The sequence below is a fragment of the Carassius gibelio genome, chromosome A23, assembly GCF_023724105.1.
Source record: "Carassius gibelio isolate Cgi1373 ecotype wild population from Czech Republic chromosome A23, carGib1.2-hapl.c, whole genome shotgun sequence".
In the NCBI taxonomy this organism is placed as follows: Eukaryota; Metazoa; Chordata; class Actinopteri; order Cypriniformes; family Cyprinidae; genus Carassius; species Carassius gibelio.
This window is the reverse complement of record NC_068393.1, coordinates 13,080,090-13,101,316: the sequence shown is the minus strand read 5'-3', so window position 1 is coordinate 13,101,316 and position 21,227 is coordinate 13,080,090. Positions and strand designations below refer to the sequence as shown.

The window sequence follows — 21,227 nt, the reverse complement described above, 5'->3', positions numbered from 1 at the left end:
AAACAGAAAAACTAATGGGACAATGTGCTATAATTTGAAGGCCAGTAAGAGCTTAAGAATTTAACTCAAAAAGGTTAATGGCATAAATTGGCCTGGTTAAATTTAGTCTCACATAATGATGTAAAAGCAATTTTCTAAACAGGTTGATTCAAAGCCTTGATCCTCAAAATATTTACCCAGATTTTTTTTTATTTTTTATTATTTATTATTGATGCATTAAAGATTTTGAAAATAACATTTATCTTTAATCTGCAAATAGATTTAAAATGATATTTAAATGACTTTTCTTTCTTTTAAAAGTGAAAATACCCAAGGTTGAAAAGTGTACTGTGCAGTTTACCTGAAACACTGAAATATTACTGATACCCGGCTTGATTAATTGCAGATTGTTTTTATTAACGTTATAGATACATTTTAAAAACAACAGTAGCAAAGAAAAGACAAAGCAAGAAAATGTTTTCAACTTTATTCACTAACACACTAAGTGCTCCCATTACGGAGTAAAATCATTTTTTTTTGTACTGTAATATTTTTCGGAGTTTAACAAAGTAGAAAGAATACAGAGTTAATGTTCTACAAGTTGTACACCAGAAGTCTGCCGCCAAAAAAAAAAAAAAAAAAAAAAATGGTTATGTGCAAGTTCCTGAACCCAACCCAGACAAAAGCCAGAGAGGCAAAGGGATGTTCCCACTGGGCCTATGGGACAGCAGGAGGTCAGTAAGTGGACCAACTCGCTCTGAGACCTTGGCCAAAAGAGTGCTTCAGATTACATTTAAAAGGTGACATCAAGCCAAGGAAGTGAACTGAAAAAAAAAAAAAACTAATTAAGCAACTAAGTGATTTTTTTTCCCCCTTGTACTCTATTTTTTGGCATCAGTCAATATTTTTACTCCGGAATACAAAGCAAGATGATGATGCCAATAAAAAGATCATGAGGAGAGGAACAAAGACTGGTGTGAAAAATATGATTGAGAGGAAGGGAGTGACGAGTGGTGTACAGATAAATTCATACACTGAAGCTGTGCGTTACAACAACCGGTTCAAATAAGTTACAGCCAAAGATTCACATGTTCCCCATAGTCCTAAACATAACCAGCCTGATTGATTCATACCCTAAAGTGCTCAACCAGTTGGGAAAGAGGGATGTTTGAGATATAATACTTATATATTTCAGTTACTGATTTAAAAAATAAACAAAAACTGATTGGTTTCTCTTTGGGCTCTCCAAGCATACTGATGCTCCCCATCCCCAGTGGGCCGCCCCTCGGACCAGTCCCCTTCCCTGCCCCAACAACCCTCTCAGCGGATGGTGTATCTGACATAGGGGACCTCTACATCCTCTTCTGTCTCATCATTGCAGCAGAGCTCAAAAACTAGTGCTTTAACATGCTTCCCCAGTTTCTTCTTAGACACCTTAGTCACGATCTCAGTCATCCTATGAAAACAAAAACAGAGACAAACATTTTATTTTATTTTATTCCATCTCACATGCCTCAGTTCTACCAACATGATTAGAATTGAGTAGGTCTCTAAGATAGGAAGAGCCAACTCACGGCAGGTCCAGTCGTTCTTTAAGCTTGGCCGCAGGCATGAAGAAAGAGTAGAGCATTGAAACTCCCTGAGAGAGCATAGTGATCTCCAGTTTGTGTTCATTCTGAGGGGACAACAGAGTGTGAACCATGAGTACACCAGCACAAATGTGCCTGCTTCTACTAGGGATGCACACAAATAGGGCATGGCAATATAGCAAATAACCTTCTTACCCACACCCCTGCCATGATATTCAATATTAATATTTATATTCAATTCATGAAGTTAAAGGTGAAGGAAATGCATTCCATGTTTGTTATTTAATATAATTTGTTTACAAGTAAATTCCACAGAATAAGATGATGAAATGAATGTTATTTTTTACCCACATTGTTTTTTTTATAAATTTTGTTTTATATTACAAAAGCATAAAAAAATTGTCTAATGAAAATTAAATGTGACATTAACAATTTGAACAATGTTTTAAAATACAAATGAAAATAATTTACAACTAAAAACTGCATTTATTTTTGTTAAAGTGCTGCCAAATTTACCTTTTATAATGTATAAATCACAACATGGATTAAAAACATCTTGACTATGATATTTCACAATACATTATATCATTATAGCATGACGACTCTAAGAAGTACATTTTACTACACAATAGAAATATACTTGTCATAACTTCAAATAATAAAAAAAAAATTATTTCGGCAGTTTGATATGAAGCTCTGAGTATTGCAAAAAAAATAAATAAAAAGACTGATTAGTAAAATATTGTTGATCAATCTTTTCCAAAGTGTCATTTTTATCATGCAGCTGTACGCATGAGTATTACACATTTTCAAAAGTAACATGAATAATTGATAATTATAAACTTAACCATATGAAGAAGAGAAAAGAAAAAGGTCACTTTTTCTTCATTTCTTAAATCTTAATTTATGCAACCAAACCAGTCAGAAAGTGTTATTAAAAGTTCACCTTTTTAAATTTCAAATTTGAAATACATATATACTTAAAAACATATAGTCCAGAATAACAATTTGGGTTAAGGGTAATTGTAGTAGTCGTTTCATTTATCTGCCGAGTACTAAAATAATCTTCAATGTCCAGCCCTAGTTTCTTCAAACACATCAACAATGAGAAAGAAGAATTACCTTGAAATAGTCCAAGAACTGTCGGAGTGTCATCTCTTCACCATTGGGCTGAATGCCCTTCACCTCAAAACGGTCCCAAAGCGTCCAATCAATCTCATAATACTATTACAGAAAGCAGGTGTGTCAAAGTAGCTCGTTCATTCAAAGGGATGCCAACTCTGCTGCTGTAATGGAGAACGCTGTTGGTTACCTTGTGTTTGGGAGCACCTATGGGCTCAGAGAAGGCGAAGAAAGGCAGAGCAAGGTTCATGAAGCCGTTCTTGTAAGACTCGAGCTTCTTGTGCCCCTGAACGATCTTCAGCAGCTCCAGACACACCAGACCCACCACGGCAGCTGTCGTCGTGGCAATTGCTGGAATGATTTTACCAGCAATGAGTTTGCTCTGAAAGAAGAAAAAGAAAGGTGAGGATCAGCGATGGTGGGATTTGTCTCCTAAGACAGTTGAGAAACCATTTGATTGGCCCCCTCACCTTGTGTCTATCTGCAGGAGGAATGTCGTAGTTCTCTGCTCTTAGATTAGAAGCTGCTACAATGAAATCCATATGAAAGTTTGTTTCATCGTCCTGAGGAAGAGAATTTAATTAGCACTGAACTGAAGTTCAATAATTCTAAAAGCTGGAAAACTGGGGTTGTGTCATAAGCGGTACCTTTTCGAACTCAATGGGACAGAGCTTAAACTGAGAAGCTGCTTGTGTAGAAGGCAACAGTGTCTTCAGTTCTTCAAGCCTAGAGTCATCTAAAAACAGACCAATAATAAAATGAGCAATGTTGGGACAGTGGAAACTATCATTTCCTTTAGCATCAGGTTCAATTTGTTGCAGAATCACTTTATAAACTCTACAAACAAAAAGGATGAGCTCAGCAACAGTTTCAAATCCACATCCACCAAAATGTTCTCCACTACTGATGCATACCGACTGATGCACTGGCATTCTGCAGCTCCTGATCAGACACATGGATCTTGATTCCTGATTTGGGTATGAACTCAGGCACTTTAATATCCTGCAGCAGCTTAGCCAGAGCAGAACGATCAGTGGAGCCCGGCAGGCCGTATGACTGGGCAAACAAGTTAGCTGCTGCCATAATGTAGTCCATGTGAAGATTCTACCAATCACAATGATATCAAAACCAATCATTGTTTATGACATGACATTTCTAAATCTTTTATTTGAGTCTTTTCACAGTGAATACTTACATTGTTAGTGCTGAATTCCAATGGATGAGGACATCTTTTTGGACCTGACCAGAATGGCGCCCCAGAACTTGTAAGCTAGATAAAAATAAATAAATAAATAAAAAACCCAGAAGATATTAAACTAAATGTTCATTAAAGTGTGCATGAAATGGAAATTCAAATACATCGTTTTTTCTAAATGCATTTTATAGATTTTTATCCATGCACGTTTTTTCCCCCCTTGTTAATTTTAACCAATTTCATAACTCAATACTCAAGTGAAGTCAGACTTTCTCTAGTCTGCCCTTAAATCCTGTCCCGATCTTACAAAGAGGCTGCAAGCTTGCATTCAGATCTGCCTCCATTCAATGGACAGAAAAAAAGTCCATCTCTAAATTTTTCATTTTTCAAAATCTGTTTCACTTTTAGATGTGGGGCACAATACTTGAAGGCTCTGATTAAAATTTTGATCTCAGGCCAGTTGTATAACCTTGACGATTTTGACTGTATGCCTCAATACTGAATAAAAATAAAAAAATCATACATAACACATTGAAGTAGTGTTGTCAAAAGTACCCATGTCAGGACTGAAATTACAAAATGTGACGATACAAGCATTTCCAGCTAGCATTGAGCAGTTGTGTGCATTCTCAAACATTTTGTTCTTGGTCAGTCTATGAGCAGATATATTAGGGAACCACTGATAGACGGGGCTCCCATGTGTATACGAGTAAGCGCTCTGTGAAGAGCGTGAAGTGTTGATCACTATAGCCAATCACAGACATATCTGTCAAAAGTATGACATTTAAAAAAAAAAAAAAAAAAAAAAAAAAATTTCAATGTCAGCATTTCCCACTAATATTTAGAGCACTGTTCATTGGAGATAAGTGTGGATTCTTAAACGCCTCTGACTGGCCTTTGTTTACACACTGGCCAGTCAATTGTGTTAACACTTTGTCAATTGTGATATCAAAAATTAACAATTTTCCAGTCAGACAAATGTTTATGAAGAGCCCAATGATAGCTGATCAAATGAGAACAGACAGGCCTCACCTGGTCTGGGGGGAAATTGTGCAGTAGCTGACGGATGTTGTTGTTATATTGACACTGCCAGTGGTTGCGGGCCCAGACTACACAGTCCTTCCAGCTGCGTGGGAAATCCGTCACCAGGCTCTTATATACTGCCTCCACCACGTCCAACGGCTGCGCTCCAGGGAGCTTCAGTGTGCGCTCCATAAACTTTGGGTCTCTGGGGAGGAAAGAGAACATTACATATTTAAATAGCTGACAGCATCATGCGTAGCAATTCACGGGTTGTTTGGGGTGACAATATTTACGTCATATACTGCAAGGCGTTTTCAGCAGGCTGTTTGAAAAGTCCTTCAAACTCGTCACGAGCCCACTAAGAAAGCAGGCGGGAACAGACAGTTTTGGTCAATTAAAGGTAATCAAGGCTCAAGACGCCAAAAGTTCATCCCAAAAAAAAAGGTTGAAAAAGATTACCTGAAGGGTGTGTTCGATTGCATTAGGGAAGTTTTTGAGCGTGCAGATAGGAATGGACTTCTCTGGAGGATCCTGGCTGGAGCTGTACGACTCTGTGAGGAAGGGAATGACCACCTGCACGTTCCCTTTGGTGCCTAGAGTACCAGATTCCAGTAATGGCTTACAGTAGTACACACACCTCCGGTCCATATACATACCTGGAAAAGGCATGCATACAGAGTCGATTTCACATAAGCAGCTATTTAAAAGTTACATTCTGAAGTAACCTACATCACCAGCCACTTTGCTTTCTAAAACTCTTACTTACGGGCATCTACATTGTCAAGAGCATTTGTCACTCCATCGAGGCTTTCAAAGAAGTCATCATCATAGACCTTCTCAGTCTCAGGCCCTACACGGTTCTGATGACCTGTGATGCGGATTGAGGGGTTCATCTGCTTCACGGCTGCAGCGGCGGTCTCGCTCTTCATCTTCTGCTCAGAGGAGGAACAAAAGGATCAGCAACCGTTCAAGGAAGACTTTACAATTCGATTCTCTCCACAAAATTCCTTTTTCAATCTGTGTAAGTGACTCTCACCGTAACGTCCCATGGCCTGAAGAGGAACTGTCGATTGAGATTGGACTTCTCTATAGTGTCCATGTCAGTAACTATGACCTCTCCTTCACCGCTGGCCAAGCCCATCATAGCAAAGTTTTTCAGCAGCTCACAACCAATGGCTCCAGCACCAACCTGAACACAGGAAACAAGTCACTAAAATGAAAGTTTTTAGAATTATAAAGTAGCTTTAAATAATTTTAACTTTAACAATTATTGATGTTTTATTTTTACAAATAGCATTTTTTTTAAATGAGTAATTTTAGTACTTCAACTTTCACTTATTAGTTCGATGCAAATGCAATATTTTTCACTTTCATTTAAGTTTTAATCAAATATTTATATTCTGTTGCAATTAAAAATGCTCTTAATAGTTTTAGTTTACAATAACACTTGACTAAAGGCAAAACTATTTAGTTTGGAGCAGTTAATTCTTGCAGCATAAACTTGACTTGTGATAAATGTGATTAAGAAGTTTTGTTTGACTGGCTCAATATAATTTAGAGGGGAAAGCAGCAAGCATTGTGCAACTGCATAATTGGCTTGGTGTAATCATCTCCCATTTTGATAAATGGCCAGTTTCAGCTCCTCACCAGAAAATATCGCTGTTTGGCTAACAGCTCCTGCATCTTGGACCCAAAAACAGCAATCTGGCTATCATACCGGCAGTTCCTCTACAGAAAACAGATGAATAAATTATTCCTTGCAATCAAACAACAATCTAGCATTAAACAAATTCCAAAAAACATGAAAAGATCTCGCAAGACAATTGTACAAGAAGCACTCACAGGTGCACACTCTTCCTCTGTCAGAATGGCATCCTCAGCCTCAGATAAGCACTCCAAAGCATCAAAATACAGCCACTGCATGATGGGCATAAACTTCCCTGTGCAAGCCTGAAAAAAAAAGGCAATAAATAACAGACCATGACAGAGGAGTCTAACACAATGTGTTCCTGCTACATCACATTGATCCCAAGCTCAAAGACAATGATGGGAGACTGTATTACCTTCATAACCTCCTGGGCAGCAAGCCCACCAATAAAGGCATTGATGGGTGCCAGGTCTCCGGCAGCCACGCAGGACAGTTTTTTGATGACTGCCTGGTCCAGTTGCTCTTGCTTAGCAGATCCGGACTGTGCATTCACCTCCTCAGCCAGAGCCACAAGCTCATCCGCATCAGACTGCAGCAGTACGGAGAGAGTGAAAGAGATGAGCTGAGTCACTGAGACTGATGTCCACAGATCAGCATTCACATGCCATTAAACAGAACACTGCGTAGTGGTTGATGCATTAAATTCCAAGCAGTTCTTGGCAAGAATAAACTTGAAAGTGGATTGGACCTTATGCAGAAATCTAACAACTAGCAGACGTGTTCACCTGACTCCAGGGCTTCGGTAGACGACTGTGCTTCTTCTCAAATGCATGCAGTGCCTGAAAGCCCATGTGCAGTTGGCCTGGACGATCAAATTTGGCAAAATCTGTCAACACGAACTCTGGTTCGGCCATGGAAGAGGACAGGGATTTCTGGTTGAAGAAAGAAGTGTGCATATGTTATCCCCTATTTCACTTTACATAGTTCTTTAATGTTAGCCTCAGCATGGGCGTCAACTTACAAAGGCAACTTTTTTGGGCATCTTCACTTGTGAGACAATACCACCTCTCACATAGTCCGAGAATGAGCTGGTGTCACAGATGCTGAAGGTGTAAGGACCTGAAGGCAGAGGACACCACAGTCATAAGACAGCCTACAAGACTGACCTTCAAATGGTGTACAGTTAACATTACATCTTCTACAGTAACAGTAACACAAGTACAGTGCTTTGCCCTCTGAGACCAGGAACTTATTTCCACATTTCTGTTCCTGTAGGACAGGGGTAGACGACTAAAGTGATCAATAGCTAAAGTGATTGACATCTGTTGCCTTATGCGGATCCAGTAACATTTTAAAAAGTAGGTCGACACAAACAGCAGTAAAACCTATCAAACAGTCATAAACAACCATAAATAGTCTAAAAGTTCCAGACATCTGAAATGTTTGTAAATTTGCCAATATGTAGACAAATGCGAATGGCCTGAACAACACAGTAAGGAAGATGAGAGACAAAGAAGTGTCCAATGAAAACAGTCTGAGCAAGAATGTTTATGTATGTAGTACTTATGCTGTTATGCCGAACACAAAAAAATATTTTATTGTAGTAAAAATCTTTTCCAATCCTTATTCCACAGAGTAAATCACAAACAACTGGAAGGCTATGTAAATAATTCACTGTTAGAACTCCTGGAATTCTGAAATGTAATAATTTTTATTATGTTTACTTATTGTAGTCAAAAAGTTGATCTAGTGCGTTTTACTTTGGAGGTCTCTAGGCTAAGAAGTTTAAATGAGGAAACCTATTGTAACTCACCCAGTGTCTTGATCTCGATTGGATCACAGCCATTGAGCTCTGTCATGCCCTGCACTTCTGTGAAAGTGACGAAATCTCCACTCTCAAATCCATGCCGTGCTTCATCCAGACATGTAACCACACCAGCACTGTCCTGCTCACACACACAACACGAAAAGAGCAAAAGTTTCAGACAGCCAGAAGTTAACAAAAGTCAATTTGGCACTTCATTCGCTCTGACTCAACAATAATCAAGGTTGAAAAGTTACCGTCACACAGTATAATTTAGCCAAGTCCAGTTAACAATTTTTACCTTTGTGATCATTGAGATCATGGCGCTCAGTGGCTGCTCTCCATTGATGTCAAACACAGTCATTTCCTCCCCAAAATCACAGAACAGTTGCCTATTGAAATACAGAACATACATGATATAGACAAAATAATACCCCAAAACCTTAACTCAACACAAAACAAGAAAGGTATTTTACCCAAACAACCCACGCGTGTCTGCTACGATAAACTTAATGCCATTACTATGGCAGAAGTCACCGATGCGTTTCTGCTCATCGAGGCTGGAGTTGGTAAGCACAACAACCTGGTCACACAAACACCTGTTAGCCTACTCTTTTAAATGCATTAAACTTAAACTAATGCAAAGTTTTGTATGCATGTGGGAAAAGTAGGATTTAGTCCATGTGTTGAGCCATAACAACAGTACCTGAAATTTGGTCAGGTATTCATTGGTGAGGGCGCCAGTGAAGGAGGTAACAGGCACATAGCTGTTGAGTTCTGCCAGTCGAAGCTGACTGACCTCTGCACGGTTCTTCCCAAGATCCTCCTCACGCAGGTAAAACTAAGACATGTAACAAACACTTCTTTTATATTACTACTACAACTTAATTTAATTGTTGTTAGAGCCATCAAATGTGGATTTTGGCTATACTCTTTTTTTTTTTTTTTATAGCCCCTTAGAATTACTAGCAGTAACGACTGTATTTTACATAAACACACTTATAGTTATGAATCATGACCAACCACTGACCTGTGACGAAAGGTCCTTCCACTCAGCCACACCCTGGTCGTGCAGGGTGACACTCTTGACGCCACCCAAAATGACATTCTTGGCAATCTCTACACCCAAACCTCGCAGCCCTGAGATCAGAACACTGGAGATCTGCATGCGTTTCATAGCATCATGGCCCAGTACGTACCTGAGAGACACATACTAAATTTAACAACTACTCACGTGAGCTCTCATTTGCTCAAAAAGAACATTAAGAAAACATCAAAATGAAATGAAGGTCAAACTCACAGCTGTCTGGAGTACAAGCCCTCATCGATCTCAGCATCATTTCCATTCTTAGCCATGCCCTGCAGAGACCAAAACCACCGTTAACAGACTATAAATAGACAGACATAACTTATGAAACTGGTTGCCTTTCAACAACCATGCACAGTAAAGAATGAAGATATTAAGAAAAAATTTGCCTACACATACCAGTTTAGACTGTCTAGATGTCCCGGTTATATGCAAAAGTTAGTTTTAAAAAGCTTGACCTGAACCTACGTTAGCTGGTGTGTGAGACAGTTCGGTTCTGACAGAGTTAGAGGAGGAGCAATGGGATCCCGTCTTCGTCTCTGATCCTGACACGCGACGCTTCTTGGACAGCGGCGAGCTGGACATCTAGAAGAGAAGCAAGCAAGCTCAACCTCTGTATTTTTGAGTGAATATTATGAATCTGGAGCACCTAAATATTTTCATGCAAACACTGCAGATCAAATGAAATCTATAGAGAAAAAAAAAAAGATCAGGTCACTTCGAAAATGAAACACTTGTTAACATCTTAGGTGCAGGTTTAAAAGCATTTTCAGGCTATCTGCTCTAGGAGTTGGCAAAAGCTCACATTATTCCCCACAAACAAATGGAAAGCAGTGGTTCAAATAAACAATAACAACCAGCATCCAGATGGTTTGAAGACATTATTTAATGTGCAAACATAGACAGAAATAACTCTACTAACTGTACTTTTATTCATTATTATTTTAATTTTTTTTTTAAAGAACAGACAAACGAAAACCTGTGCAACAAAAAATTTTTTTTAAAAAGAAACCGTAACATGCATTTAGAATGGGGTGGAATTAGAGCTGCAACTAACGATTATTTTTTCTGTCGACTAATCTAACGATTATTTTTTCGATTAGTCGACTAATCTAACGATTATTTTTTCGATTAGTCGACTAATCTAACGCTTATTTGTATTACAATAAATAATCTAATTTTCTTTTTTTAATTAGCTAATGAATCCTTTGTATAACTTTACAAAAAAAAATATAAGTACAACTTCTAATATAATATTTCAACCTTTATTTATTTTCAAACAATGTGGTTGAACTTTTAACAGTATAAAATAATAAAGAGGCAAAGAAAGTTATTTTACTATGGTAAATATGAGTTTATGATAGCGTTTATAATTAAACCACAGTAGCCATAAATTTACAGTTGTCTGAGACATCATGAAATGTTCTTTAGCATCACAAACCATAAAATGTAGTCAGGGTTCTGCTATGGTTTAGCATGGTTCCCAGAGATCTGGAGCTGATTCTGGGTAGCTCGGTGGTTTGTGACTGTTGTCTCACGGCTCACTGTCTTTTAAGGGGCCGTTCGCATTTCACGTCTTTTGCGCGCTCAAGTTCATTACTTCCAATGTAGGCGCGTGATAAGCGCGCTCATAATGGAAGCGACGCGGTCGCGACGCGCTCGTTTTTTCCAGGCGCGTCCGCACCGCTTCGAGTTAAAAACATCTCAACTTTCCAGAATGCCGCAAGCGGTAACCGGATCACACCGTAACCAGGTAACCAGTTAAACCGTAACACCGGAGAGCTCCAAGAAGTTTTCCTCTGAGGTGCTCGTGCAGCACAGTTGTGGTGCCGTGGTTCACCATATCGGTTTTGTGAAGGGAACAAAGGGCCATTTTATTTGTCCTCTGTTTAAAGTATTCCCATACTTTTGATAACAGTGGTCTCTGTTTTTGTGATCGAATGCAACTTTCTCCATTCCCAGTATGCCATTACGCGAGATGTAAACAAACAGTGTGACGCATTTTTGTAGTCGACGTAATCGATGACGTCGACGAGTCGTTGCAGCACTAGGTGGAATGGTTCAACTTATGTTTGTAGCACAGAGTCATGGTTTCGGGACAGTTCAGTATGTGTTATTTTTATGGAAAAACTATACGGTCAAATAAAAACAAAAGAAAATAAGAGTGATCTACCTAACTACAAGCAATAGCACAAATAAATACAATAGAGTAAAGATACAAATAAGATAAACAGTGATTTTGAGTTTTTTTTTTAGTTAGGTCTAACAAGTTTTTAGGTACAGAAATTGAATAAAGTAATGAAATTAGGGCTGGGACAACACAAAAAATATGTTGACGCAAAATATGCACGTTGATTCGTCAGACCCAAAACAAAAATGTTGGCGTCGGAGAGTAGAAGCAACTCGACTCGCTCCTCAGACTTTCAGACGTACAAGATGACACGCACTCGTTCCTCTAAAGTATGGGAATTCTTTAATTTAAAAGGAAACAATTCCGTGATATGTTGTCTTTGCAAAATGGAGATGGCCTTCCATTCCAGCACCACAGCAATGCACCAGCACCTGAAGAGGCGCCACCCGGGAGCAGCTGCAGATGACAGAGCACTGTACGTTTTTCTTCAACTCCCCACTTTGCCCTCGATGTTGGAGTAGGCTATAATACGTTATCGAAACCTAAGGTTTTAGGTCACAGTGTATGTTTTCTGTGGTAATTAATTACTAATAAAATGTGTGTGTTTGTGTGAGAGAGAGAGAGAGAGAGAGAGAGAGAAAGAAAGAGGCGTGGGCGTGAGCTAAAAGGCGCGATCGAACAGTGGAAAGTCTGGAAAGCCTGGGTGACGTTTTTTTATTGAATGCTAGACATCAAGTGGTTATTTTCATCTGAAAGAATTACAAGATTAACTTTTTTCAGTAACCTAGGCCTTTGTGTTTTCAAGGCTTCAAGGTTTTATTGAATGCTACCTCTGACTAATAAAAGCATTACTTTGCACTTGTATGATGTTTTATTTTGTAATTTTAAGAGCAATAAACATATTGCAATGTTAAGGAATTCGTGTTTTTTTTCATTCAGATATGTAAATCAACATGTAAAAATCGTTAGATGCATCGAAAAAAAAAAAAAAAACGCTAGATTAATTGTTTAAAAAATAATCGTTTATCCCAGCCCTAAATGAAATGTAAGACAGCATTGCATTATTGACAGTATAAATTAAAGAATAAATGACTGCTAATATTCCAGCATATGACATTCGCACTGAACAAAAGTGAATGGTTTGTTCAAGTTTTTTTTTTTCTTTTCTCAGCACTATTGTTGTAATGTCTGGGAAGCCAGAGTGTGCATCCATCAACAAAACACATATTAGCTGAGCCCTGTTTGTTTTTCATTGTTATTTATAGCAAACCATATTACTGATGCTTTGTAGGTTTAAGTTGAACCGCAAACTCGCAAACTGTGTGTGGAGAACCGAACGGTTTGATTTTTTTTCAGTAAATCACACTCCTAATATATATATGTAAGGGCTATTTCATAGTCAACGCATCTGTATGCATACGCGTCCCCGAGGCTACGCATCATTACGATTCGGCCGCCATTATGCGTCGGTGTGTAGCCAAATGTGTCGTCCTAGTTTTTGATATGCGACGCGCCGATTCACTCGATACTATGCGTTGTCGGTGGTGGCGACATCGCAAGTATTGTACATTAATTCAAGTATATTGTGTTTGCAGAAGAAGAAGGTTTGAATACAATGGCGGGCGAAGAGGAAAAATTATGCGAACTTATACGTATTCATCCACATTTATACGATAGTTCATCAGCAACAGAATACACTCCTCTTCAGTTGCCATTGTGATCTGAATATCACGCGACCCGACTCTACTAATTTCACCCGATTCTACTACCCCCTGTTGGGTGAGCGGTGTATTGCATACACGGATTACCCGTGACGCTTGCGTTCACTGTTTAGACTATGAAAGGGAGCGCGTCGCTCGCGTTGCTTGCTTGCTCGCGTTTCTCGCGTTGACTATGAAACAGCCCTAACACACAGTAAGACTAATTTACACAATGTATGTAGAGCTTCTTATTTATTGTAGATTTTTTGTCCTATTGTTTGCAATTAGTTTCTTATCCTTATTTCATCACTTACTAGGGCCGTGCATTGACAAGAATTTGGCAATGCGATATGTTTCACGGTACAGGGATTGTGATACGACATATTGCAATACTGTAAGCAAGGTGATATATTGGGATATTTCTTGTCTTGGGAAAAGGATATAGTATTTTTTGGAAAAATGTCATTAAGAACACACCACCATATGCAAACCCTAGCAAAAGAATAAATAAATAAAAGTTGTTTAACCACAATACACTGGGATCTGCATTTGCAATAATCAGTCCCTGTAACATTCAACGACTTTTTATGCGATTTGAGAAAAGAGGGAAAAACTCAATGAAATTGCAGGATTCTTCAGTTAAAAGTATTTTATAAAAATACCATATATATTTTTAGACCCTGCTTTAAAGCAGGGGTGCTCAACCCTGCTCCTGGCGATCGACTGTCCTGCAAAGTTTAGCTCCAATCCTGATCAAACACACCTGAAGCAACTAATTGAGGTCTTCAGACTCACTTAAAAATTTAAGGCAGGTGTGTTTGATTAGGGTTGGAGCCAAACTTTTCAGGACAGTCGATCGCCAGGAGCAGGGTTGGGCACTCCTGCTTTAAAGGTTCACAGTTTAAGTTTACAATTGTGACAATGTCATAACATTTCGATCTGAACAAAAAATGACATCTGCTTAATATCAATGAAAAATAACAAAACAATTCCAAAACAATAAAATACAGATGTTGACCATTCTCAGAACCTTTCAAATTGAATTTCAGAGGTTTTTTGGTTTGTATTTATGTTCCGCGTGCAATCACAGTCTCCCCAACATGAGCAGTGCCTCAACTGCATAAAACCACCACGAGAGAAAGCTGCATAGTGAATTAACTGCCCGCTTTATGAAAATTCTATAGTATGAAAGATTTCAATATCATAAAAACCTTTTTAAAATGAAAAAAAAAATAATTACATCATGATTTACATCGTGATAAAATTTGTCATATCGCGATTTAAGATTTTGGTCATGTTGGCCTACCCATACCAAAATAGTTAACCATACAACTTTTTTGGGATCCTTCCATTTGGGTACCTAGCATAGTAGTCCGGTAACTAAAGGGTGGAGCTAGATTCACTGCAGAAGGTTGATTGGTTGACAATTGTCACTAGCGTGTGCTACAAGGGAATGACAACAAAAGGGGATTGAAGCATCTCCTTCACCCGATTCTGCCATGCTGCTCATGTGTGTTGGGCTAGTTTACATCAGAGTGCGCAAACAAAAAATATAACTATGTATTTTATAATTTTATATTTTCACACGCATACAATGTTGCTAATTTCCAGCATACACCAAACCGATCAAGTAATGGTACTGCTGATGGTGGAAAAGCAAGACAGGTCCGGGTGTACTGTCCCGAATCGTACCATACCGTACTGTACTGACCTATACCGCTCTGGGAAAATGAGCCATAAATGGTTATTTCAGCACTGGACAGTTCCTTTAGAGCAATGCAGTAAAGACAGCCACATTCTAAAGGACACAAAGAAATTCTACTCTATAAAACCAAGGCTAGTTATTATTAGATTACTCATATTTCGCAAATAATTGCATTTTATGAGTTTGTCCTAAGAAAAAAATCTAATGAACGGAAAAGCACCAAACTACATTCTCACAACGTGGAATAAATACAATAAGGTTTCTATTTCAACAGCACAAGGAGAGGGAGATTTCTGCCGCAAGATGAAGCGCTTTAGCTATAAATAGCTCGCGGAGAGAAGCGTTGTGTTTATGGTGAAGGGCTACGTACATTTACTGGCTCACCCATTCTGCCTTAAAAACGCTGATTCATTAAAACGAAACTGCAATGAATGTCGCATTCCAAGACCTGTTCCGTGCAGAGGGTGCAAAATAAAAACTTGGTTGCCCAAACAGTCATATTCCAAGTATTATGTTAGGATATCTAACTAATAAGGCGCTGAGTGACCAAGTATGACGCGGAATTCAACATTTATGACATTCAATAAAATATGGTGTAAGACACAGGAGGAAGAAGACTTGATTTACCGAAACGAAACTTTACAACACTCTTTAAGCTGCGGTGTTCAACGGACCTCGAAAGAAAGCGTAGATTCTAGAACGAATACAAACTCACGAGCGGAAATTCTGCATGAAACCGTGCCGTTCTGAACAGAACTCTCGTCATTTGATCGATAGTTCTTCGAGAACTGTCTGCATTACCTCTCGTGTTGTTCTAAACCTGTATGGTGACTCCGGTGCTACACAAAACAAGTCGTCAGGCAGAAAATAACAGACTCATTCACTCTCGTTTTTTCCATAAATGAATGTCTGCCCGACAACAACTTTTTTGCTCCACGGAAGAAAGTCAGTCAGTCATACAGGTTTAAAACAACATGAGACTGTATTACCAAATTGTTATTTTTTTAATATATTTATATATATATATATATATATATATATATATATATATATATATATAACCAGAATAATGCCCACAAAAATTCCATTCGTGTACAGATGGTGAAATGAACTTAATGTACTGACACACAAAGATTACGATATGAGCCGACTGAGGCGCCTGCCCACCCTGATTTGACCGAAGCGAAATATAAACATGAATAAATCTGCTGGTGACACAATCAAAAAAGTACACACAAGCTCGATTATCTCGTTTACATAAACGGTAACACCTGCTTTGTTAATTTCAAATATTCACACACTTCCGTTTCGAAAAGACACACACACAAAAATCATCCGCATTATGTCAAGACATCAAATGTTAAACTAGACATGAGAAGCAAGTCGCCTGCCGCTAATCATATTTGCCCAATTTAACCCAATGATCATTTAGCAGGGAACACGAGGGGATTCTTAGACACCTAGCTTGCTAGCCTGCTACATGCTTTGTAATAGTTGGTGCAGGCAGTTTACTGAGCCTGAGGCCTAGCTCTAGCTCACTACAGTCCCAAGTTCGCATGCTAATCAGTGAATGAAAGAACTCGGCGCCTGTACAAACACAACGATCTGATCCATGCTGATCACCCAGCGCAAAATTATACGAGCCTGGGCGAGCAAAGTCGGGGAATTACACGCTATAAAGCGCTATTCGAGCGGACAGTTGCTAGCACTGAGCGCAATGTTTTGCCTCTTACCAATAATCTTTCCCAGTCCACTCTCAGTTGTCAGCAAACCGCTCCTCGTGTGAAACTAACTTGGATGGTGCGGATTGCGGGCTGATGTAGATGCGAGGAGAAAACGGACCGCAACAGCACGAACAGCACTGGGTGAGATGCCGCGAGTAAAGCCCCTTCACTATCCTGCCGAGTCACTGTGTCGTTCAGTCTGCTGCCTGTCTGTGTCGCGTTTCTGGGTTGGTTTCAGCGAACGGAAACAAAACCAAAATGGCAGCTACGGCACAGAGGCGGAGCTGCTCGGATCAAGAGGAACAGGAAAAGGTGGTCTGGCGAAGACTGCTGCCATCCTCTGCAGGCACCCATTGGCTGCCCTACCTATGACTTTAAGGAAAACCCTCCCATTTCTGCATATGCCGGGACTTCAGGCTTCTGTAATTGATATTCAGTTGTGCATATTGAACTAAACCACGTTATCTATTGTCATGAGGTTATGGGTAAAGAACCCCTGCTGTAGAAGGATAGTTCGCCAAAATGAAAAATTCCATAATTTACTTCCAAACCTGTATGACTATTTTTTTGTGTGTAAAATGTTAAAAAACGTTCTCACTATCTTTTGTCTATTCAATGTTTTGTCAATAGTATCCAAAACTTTTTGGTTACCAAATTCCTTCAAAAAAACATCTTGTGTGTTCCACAGAAAACAGGCAAACAGTTTTTTGAAAGATTAAAGGTGAAGGTTAAAGAAAATGAGAATTTACATGAGATACAAACTAAAATGAAAGTTAAAGCAACATTTTAAGGAAAAAATAAGATCTATGTGTTATTTGAATCCTAATATATTGGAAAATAACAATATATGTTTTCTGAGATATTCAACGTCCTTGCCCATATAAACGCTATGGATATGTAAAAACAGTACAATCATAATCTTGCTGTGGATGGGATATGAGTTTATGCGTTTTAATTCTCAATTTTATTTTTTTAAAGACACCATTTTGTAAGATACTGTCATAAATGTCTCTCAATGGCACTCTAGGCTACAGCAATTTAAAGATAATGATTTATTTACAATTAACATCCAAAACTAAATGTACATGCGTACAAGTGTACATATATATTACTACTCAGAGTAAACATTATGCCATGCAAAACCTTTTGCAATAAAATAAACATGCAAATCTATAGAATATTTGTCAAATGGCTGAATGGAGGAATAACGTGCTTATTTGATAACTTAATAGACATCATGTGCCCAAACACTAAAGCAGTTGCAGCACTTATTCACCCTACTTAACATAAACATGAAGAAAGCCATAGAACCTGCTAGCTGACAGCTGCCTCTGTAAAGTAGGTCACAACTATTTTACTAAAGAGCACACATACCTGACAAAATATCTGGGTAAAATACTCCACACATGAAGATGGGTATAAACTGTGGCATAATATAAAGTCATAACAAAACCATAAAATAACAGCTGGTAGAAAGACTGAACATCCACACTTATGATGCATCCATAACATTGAAAATAGCACTCTTTATTTTGCATAGAGTAGTTTACCTCTCCTGAACCAACAACCCATGTAAAACTGTGCCTTTCAAAAGCAATGACTGCTAAAATGAGGGGTTAGGCATGGGCTTTCTTGTAAATGAAAGGAATAAGCGTTGGGGGATGGGGTGGTACTTGTGACAAAGGCCCAAGTGGGCCGCTTATTCTCGCCTATGGTGCATACAATGGGAAATGTCCCCTGTGTGAGTTACCTTTACAGCAGGTACAAATAATCTCAACAACCCCCAACGCATCACATCCTTCTGCCGCTCACGCACCTGCACTTGACAGTCAAAACCTCACAGTCCGAGTGAGCCAGCTGCAAAACACCATCTTAAAATGAGCTTCACATAGCGGTTGTATGCTTATTAAAGAAGGGATCGTTGGGTTTAAAGAAGCTGCAGTTTACATTATAGCAAATCGATGCTAACAATACACAGGGTTACATAAACATGTCAGTGATCTAAAAAGAGAAGCAAACAATGACAGGGTACCCCACATGCTGACGAGTTTGATTCAGTATGTGATCTATTTTCCTAGGGTGATTCTTGAGATACTTTTAAAAGACTATAATCGGAGCAGTTGTGCAGATATATAGGCAGTCAGATTAACTCGCTATCTTTACAGGCTAGCTTTCAGGGAGACGATGCGAGGACGTTTTGCGATAACGTTGGCCTGCAAAAACGAAGCTTGTTAGCTGTGCGCAACCTTGCAGAGCATGAAGGAATTCTGAAAAAATATTCCGAATCATATAACGGGAGGACTAGTCAACTTTTCCGCAAGCATGAGCTGGTTTCTTTTATCCCCGGCTCGTGATGCGCGCCCGGAGCGCATTGTCTCGCGCATGCCGTTAGCTGGCTGTTCGTGGAAAAAGTGGCCAGTTGAAATCCACAGGCAAATAGTTGCGCCTGGCTAGGCAACTTCAGCGGTAAAAACTTTGCTTTAGCTACCGGTGACTGTGTTCTTGTGGACACGTTAGCTAGTTAGCATTAGCTAGGCACATAAGTATGCAGAACTCACCACATCCGATATTACTTGGCCTCTCCACGGTACTGAATACAGAAATACCTCGCGGCAAAAGATAAACAAAACAAAAAAGGTAAAAACAAACCGTTTCTGTAACTTTATCCCTGGAAGTGACGGGAGCTCCGTGACTTTCCAGTGTGAGGAAGGCTGGACGGTTGCCTGACCGGCTATTCCCTGTACCGTTAACAGTTCGGCAAGTATTCTTCGGGTCAGGAGCGTAGAACCAACATGTGCAGAGTTTGAGCTGAGACTGTGCTATTATTCAAGATACAGGGGAATAACACAAACATGTGTTTATATTTAACCATCACATACATTAAATGTGTTCATGGTCAAATGTTAAACATTTCGAATAATCTTTTTGATAAACATAACTGGGTAATAATTGAAACCTTTAAAATAAATATGTCCAAGTCATATATTTTCCATGGCTATCCCCCCACCGAGTTACAAAATAGACTCGCCCAAAGCTTGGGTTGCGCTATGCCATAGTGGAGATGTAGTTTTTATGCGTTCAAATGTTCTGCGTGTTTGTATATGCATATGTAGGCCTATATATAGCAAAGCATACAAACTACATCTCCCATAGACACACACACACACAAAGGGTCAAGACTTCTGGTAAAAATTCATATTAACGGGAAAGAGTGTTTAATGTTTAAAAGTTTGTCTAAAATAATTGTATCATTTGAAATGTTCCTGCAGTGGGAAATCTTAATTTAATAACAAAGTATGAGGTCATTAAAACTACTAGCATAATAATGCATTAAAAATGCACGCACACACACACACACACACACACACACACACACACACACACACACGTGTAATTTTCACCAATAATTAATCGCCAATCAAAAATGCTTACATATTACGATATTTAGCGACCCAGGATTGACCTCCAACTCCTGCAATAGCAAAAATCTATCTTGGTATTTTAAAAACAATTACAGAAGAATTAAATGAAGCATATTTCGTTTCCTACAGAAGTTCCGTACGTTTCCTTTGAAGCTCGAAAAAGATAATTTAACCATCGCTGTCAAAGTTAAAGCACACTTCCACAGTGCATTCAGCTTCTGGCTCTTATTCGCCATCTCAAACATATTCTCAAATCTACCGTTTTCAATGACTTCATAAACAATATTTTGATCACTGGCATCACCACATTTAGCATCAAATGGCAGTGACATTTATTTATCACTAATTGCTCTGCAGTAAAGCCATTCAAACCAGTTCTATTTTTGCTGGCAATATTCATTTGTTTTATGCCTGCGGAAACCTCACGTCATCATTGTGTATCAAACAGTGCCACCTTGAGGAAAAAATATGCATTGCACAAATTGAGTCACGCAGGAAAAAATACACATTTACAGGTCCTTCTCAAAAATTAGCATATTGTGATAAAAGTTCATTATTTTCCATAATGTAATGATAAAAATTAAGCTTTCGGATATTTTAGATTCATTGCACACAAACTGAAATATTTCAGGTCTTTTATTGTTTTAATACTGATGATTTTGGCATGCAGCTCATGAAAATCCAAAAATCCTATCTAAAAAAATTAGCATATTTCATCTGACCAATAAAAGAAAAGTGTTTTTAATACAAAAAAAAAAAGTCAACCTTCAAATAATTATGTTCAGTTATGCACTCAATACTAGTTTGGGAATCCTTTTGCAGAAATAACTGCTTCAATGCAGCGTGGCACGGAGGCATTCAGCCTGTGGCACTGCTGAGGTGTTATGGAGGCCCAGGATGCTTCGATAGCGGCCTTAAGCTCATCCAGAGTGTTGGGTCTTGTGTCTCTCAATTTTCTCTTCACAATATCCCACAGATTCTCTATGGGGTTCAGGTCAGGAGGGTTGGCAGGCCAATTGAGCACAGTAATACCATGGTCAGTAAACCATTTACCAGTGATTTTGGTACTGTGAGCAGGTGCCAGGTCGTGCTGAAAAC

The 21,227-nt window shown here is 38.8% G+C and overlaps 1 protein-coding gene across 4 annotated transcripts; it reads right to left on the bottom strand.

The window, feature by feature from the left end:
• Positions 1 to 375: 375 nt before the first annotated feature.
• On the bottom strand, positions 376 to 19,509 carry LOC127944618 (ubiquitin-like modifier-activating enzyme 1). Of its 4 annotated transcripts, none has more exons than XM_052540685.1 (26): positions 19,357 to 19,509; positions 9,916 to 10,032; positions 9,661 to 9,719; positions 9,391 to 9,559; positions 9,067 to 9,201; positions 8,837 to 8,943; positions 8,662 to 8,752; positions 8,370 to 8,502; positions 7,578 to 7,675; positions 7,342 to 7,488; positions 6,972 to 7,145; positions 6,751 to 6,858; positions 6,556 to 6,636; positions 5,945 to 6,097; positions 5,675 to 5,840; positions 5,368 to 5,564; positions 5,202 to 5,266; positions 4,918 to 5,113; positions 3,886 to 3,960; positions 3,605 to 3,794; positions 3,338 to 3,426; positions 3,161 to 3,253; positions 2,881 to 3,072; positions 2,691 to 2,792; positions 1,554 to 1,654; positions 376 to 1,435 (listed from the first exon to the last, which is right to left on the bottom strand). In XM_052540685.1, exons 2-26 carry the CDS (start codon positions 10,030 to 10,032, stop codon positions 1,300 to 1,302), a joined length of 3,174 nt encoding a protein of 1,057 aa, XP_052396645.1. In that variant the 5' UTR covers positions 19,357 to 19,509; the 3' UTR covers positions 376 to 1,299. The 4 variants fall into 4 exon arrangements, with proteins under 4 accessions (XP_052396645.1, XP_052396646.1, XP_052396644.1 ...); XM_052540686.1 differs by having other exon boundaries at positions 19,266 to 19,421; XM_052540684.1 differs by lacking the exon at positions 19,357 to 19,509 and adding an exon at positions 16,717 to 17,005.
• Between the last annotated feature and the right edge of the window lie 1,718 nt (positions 19,510 to 21,227).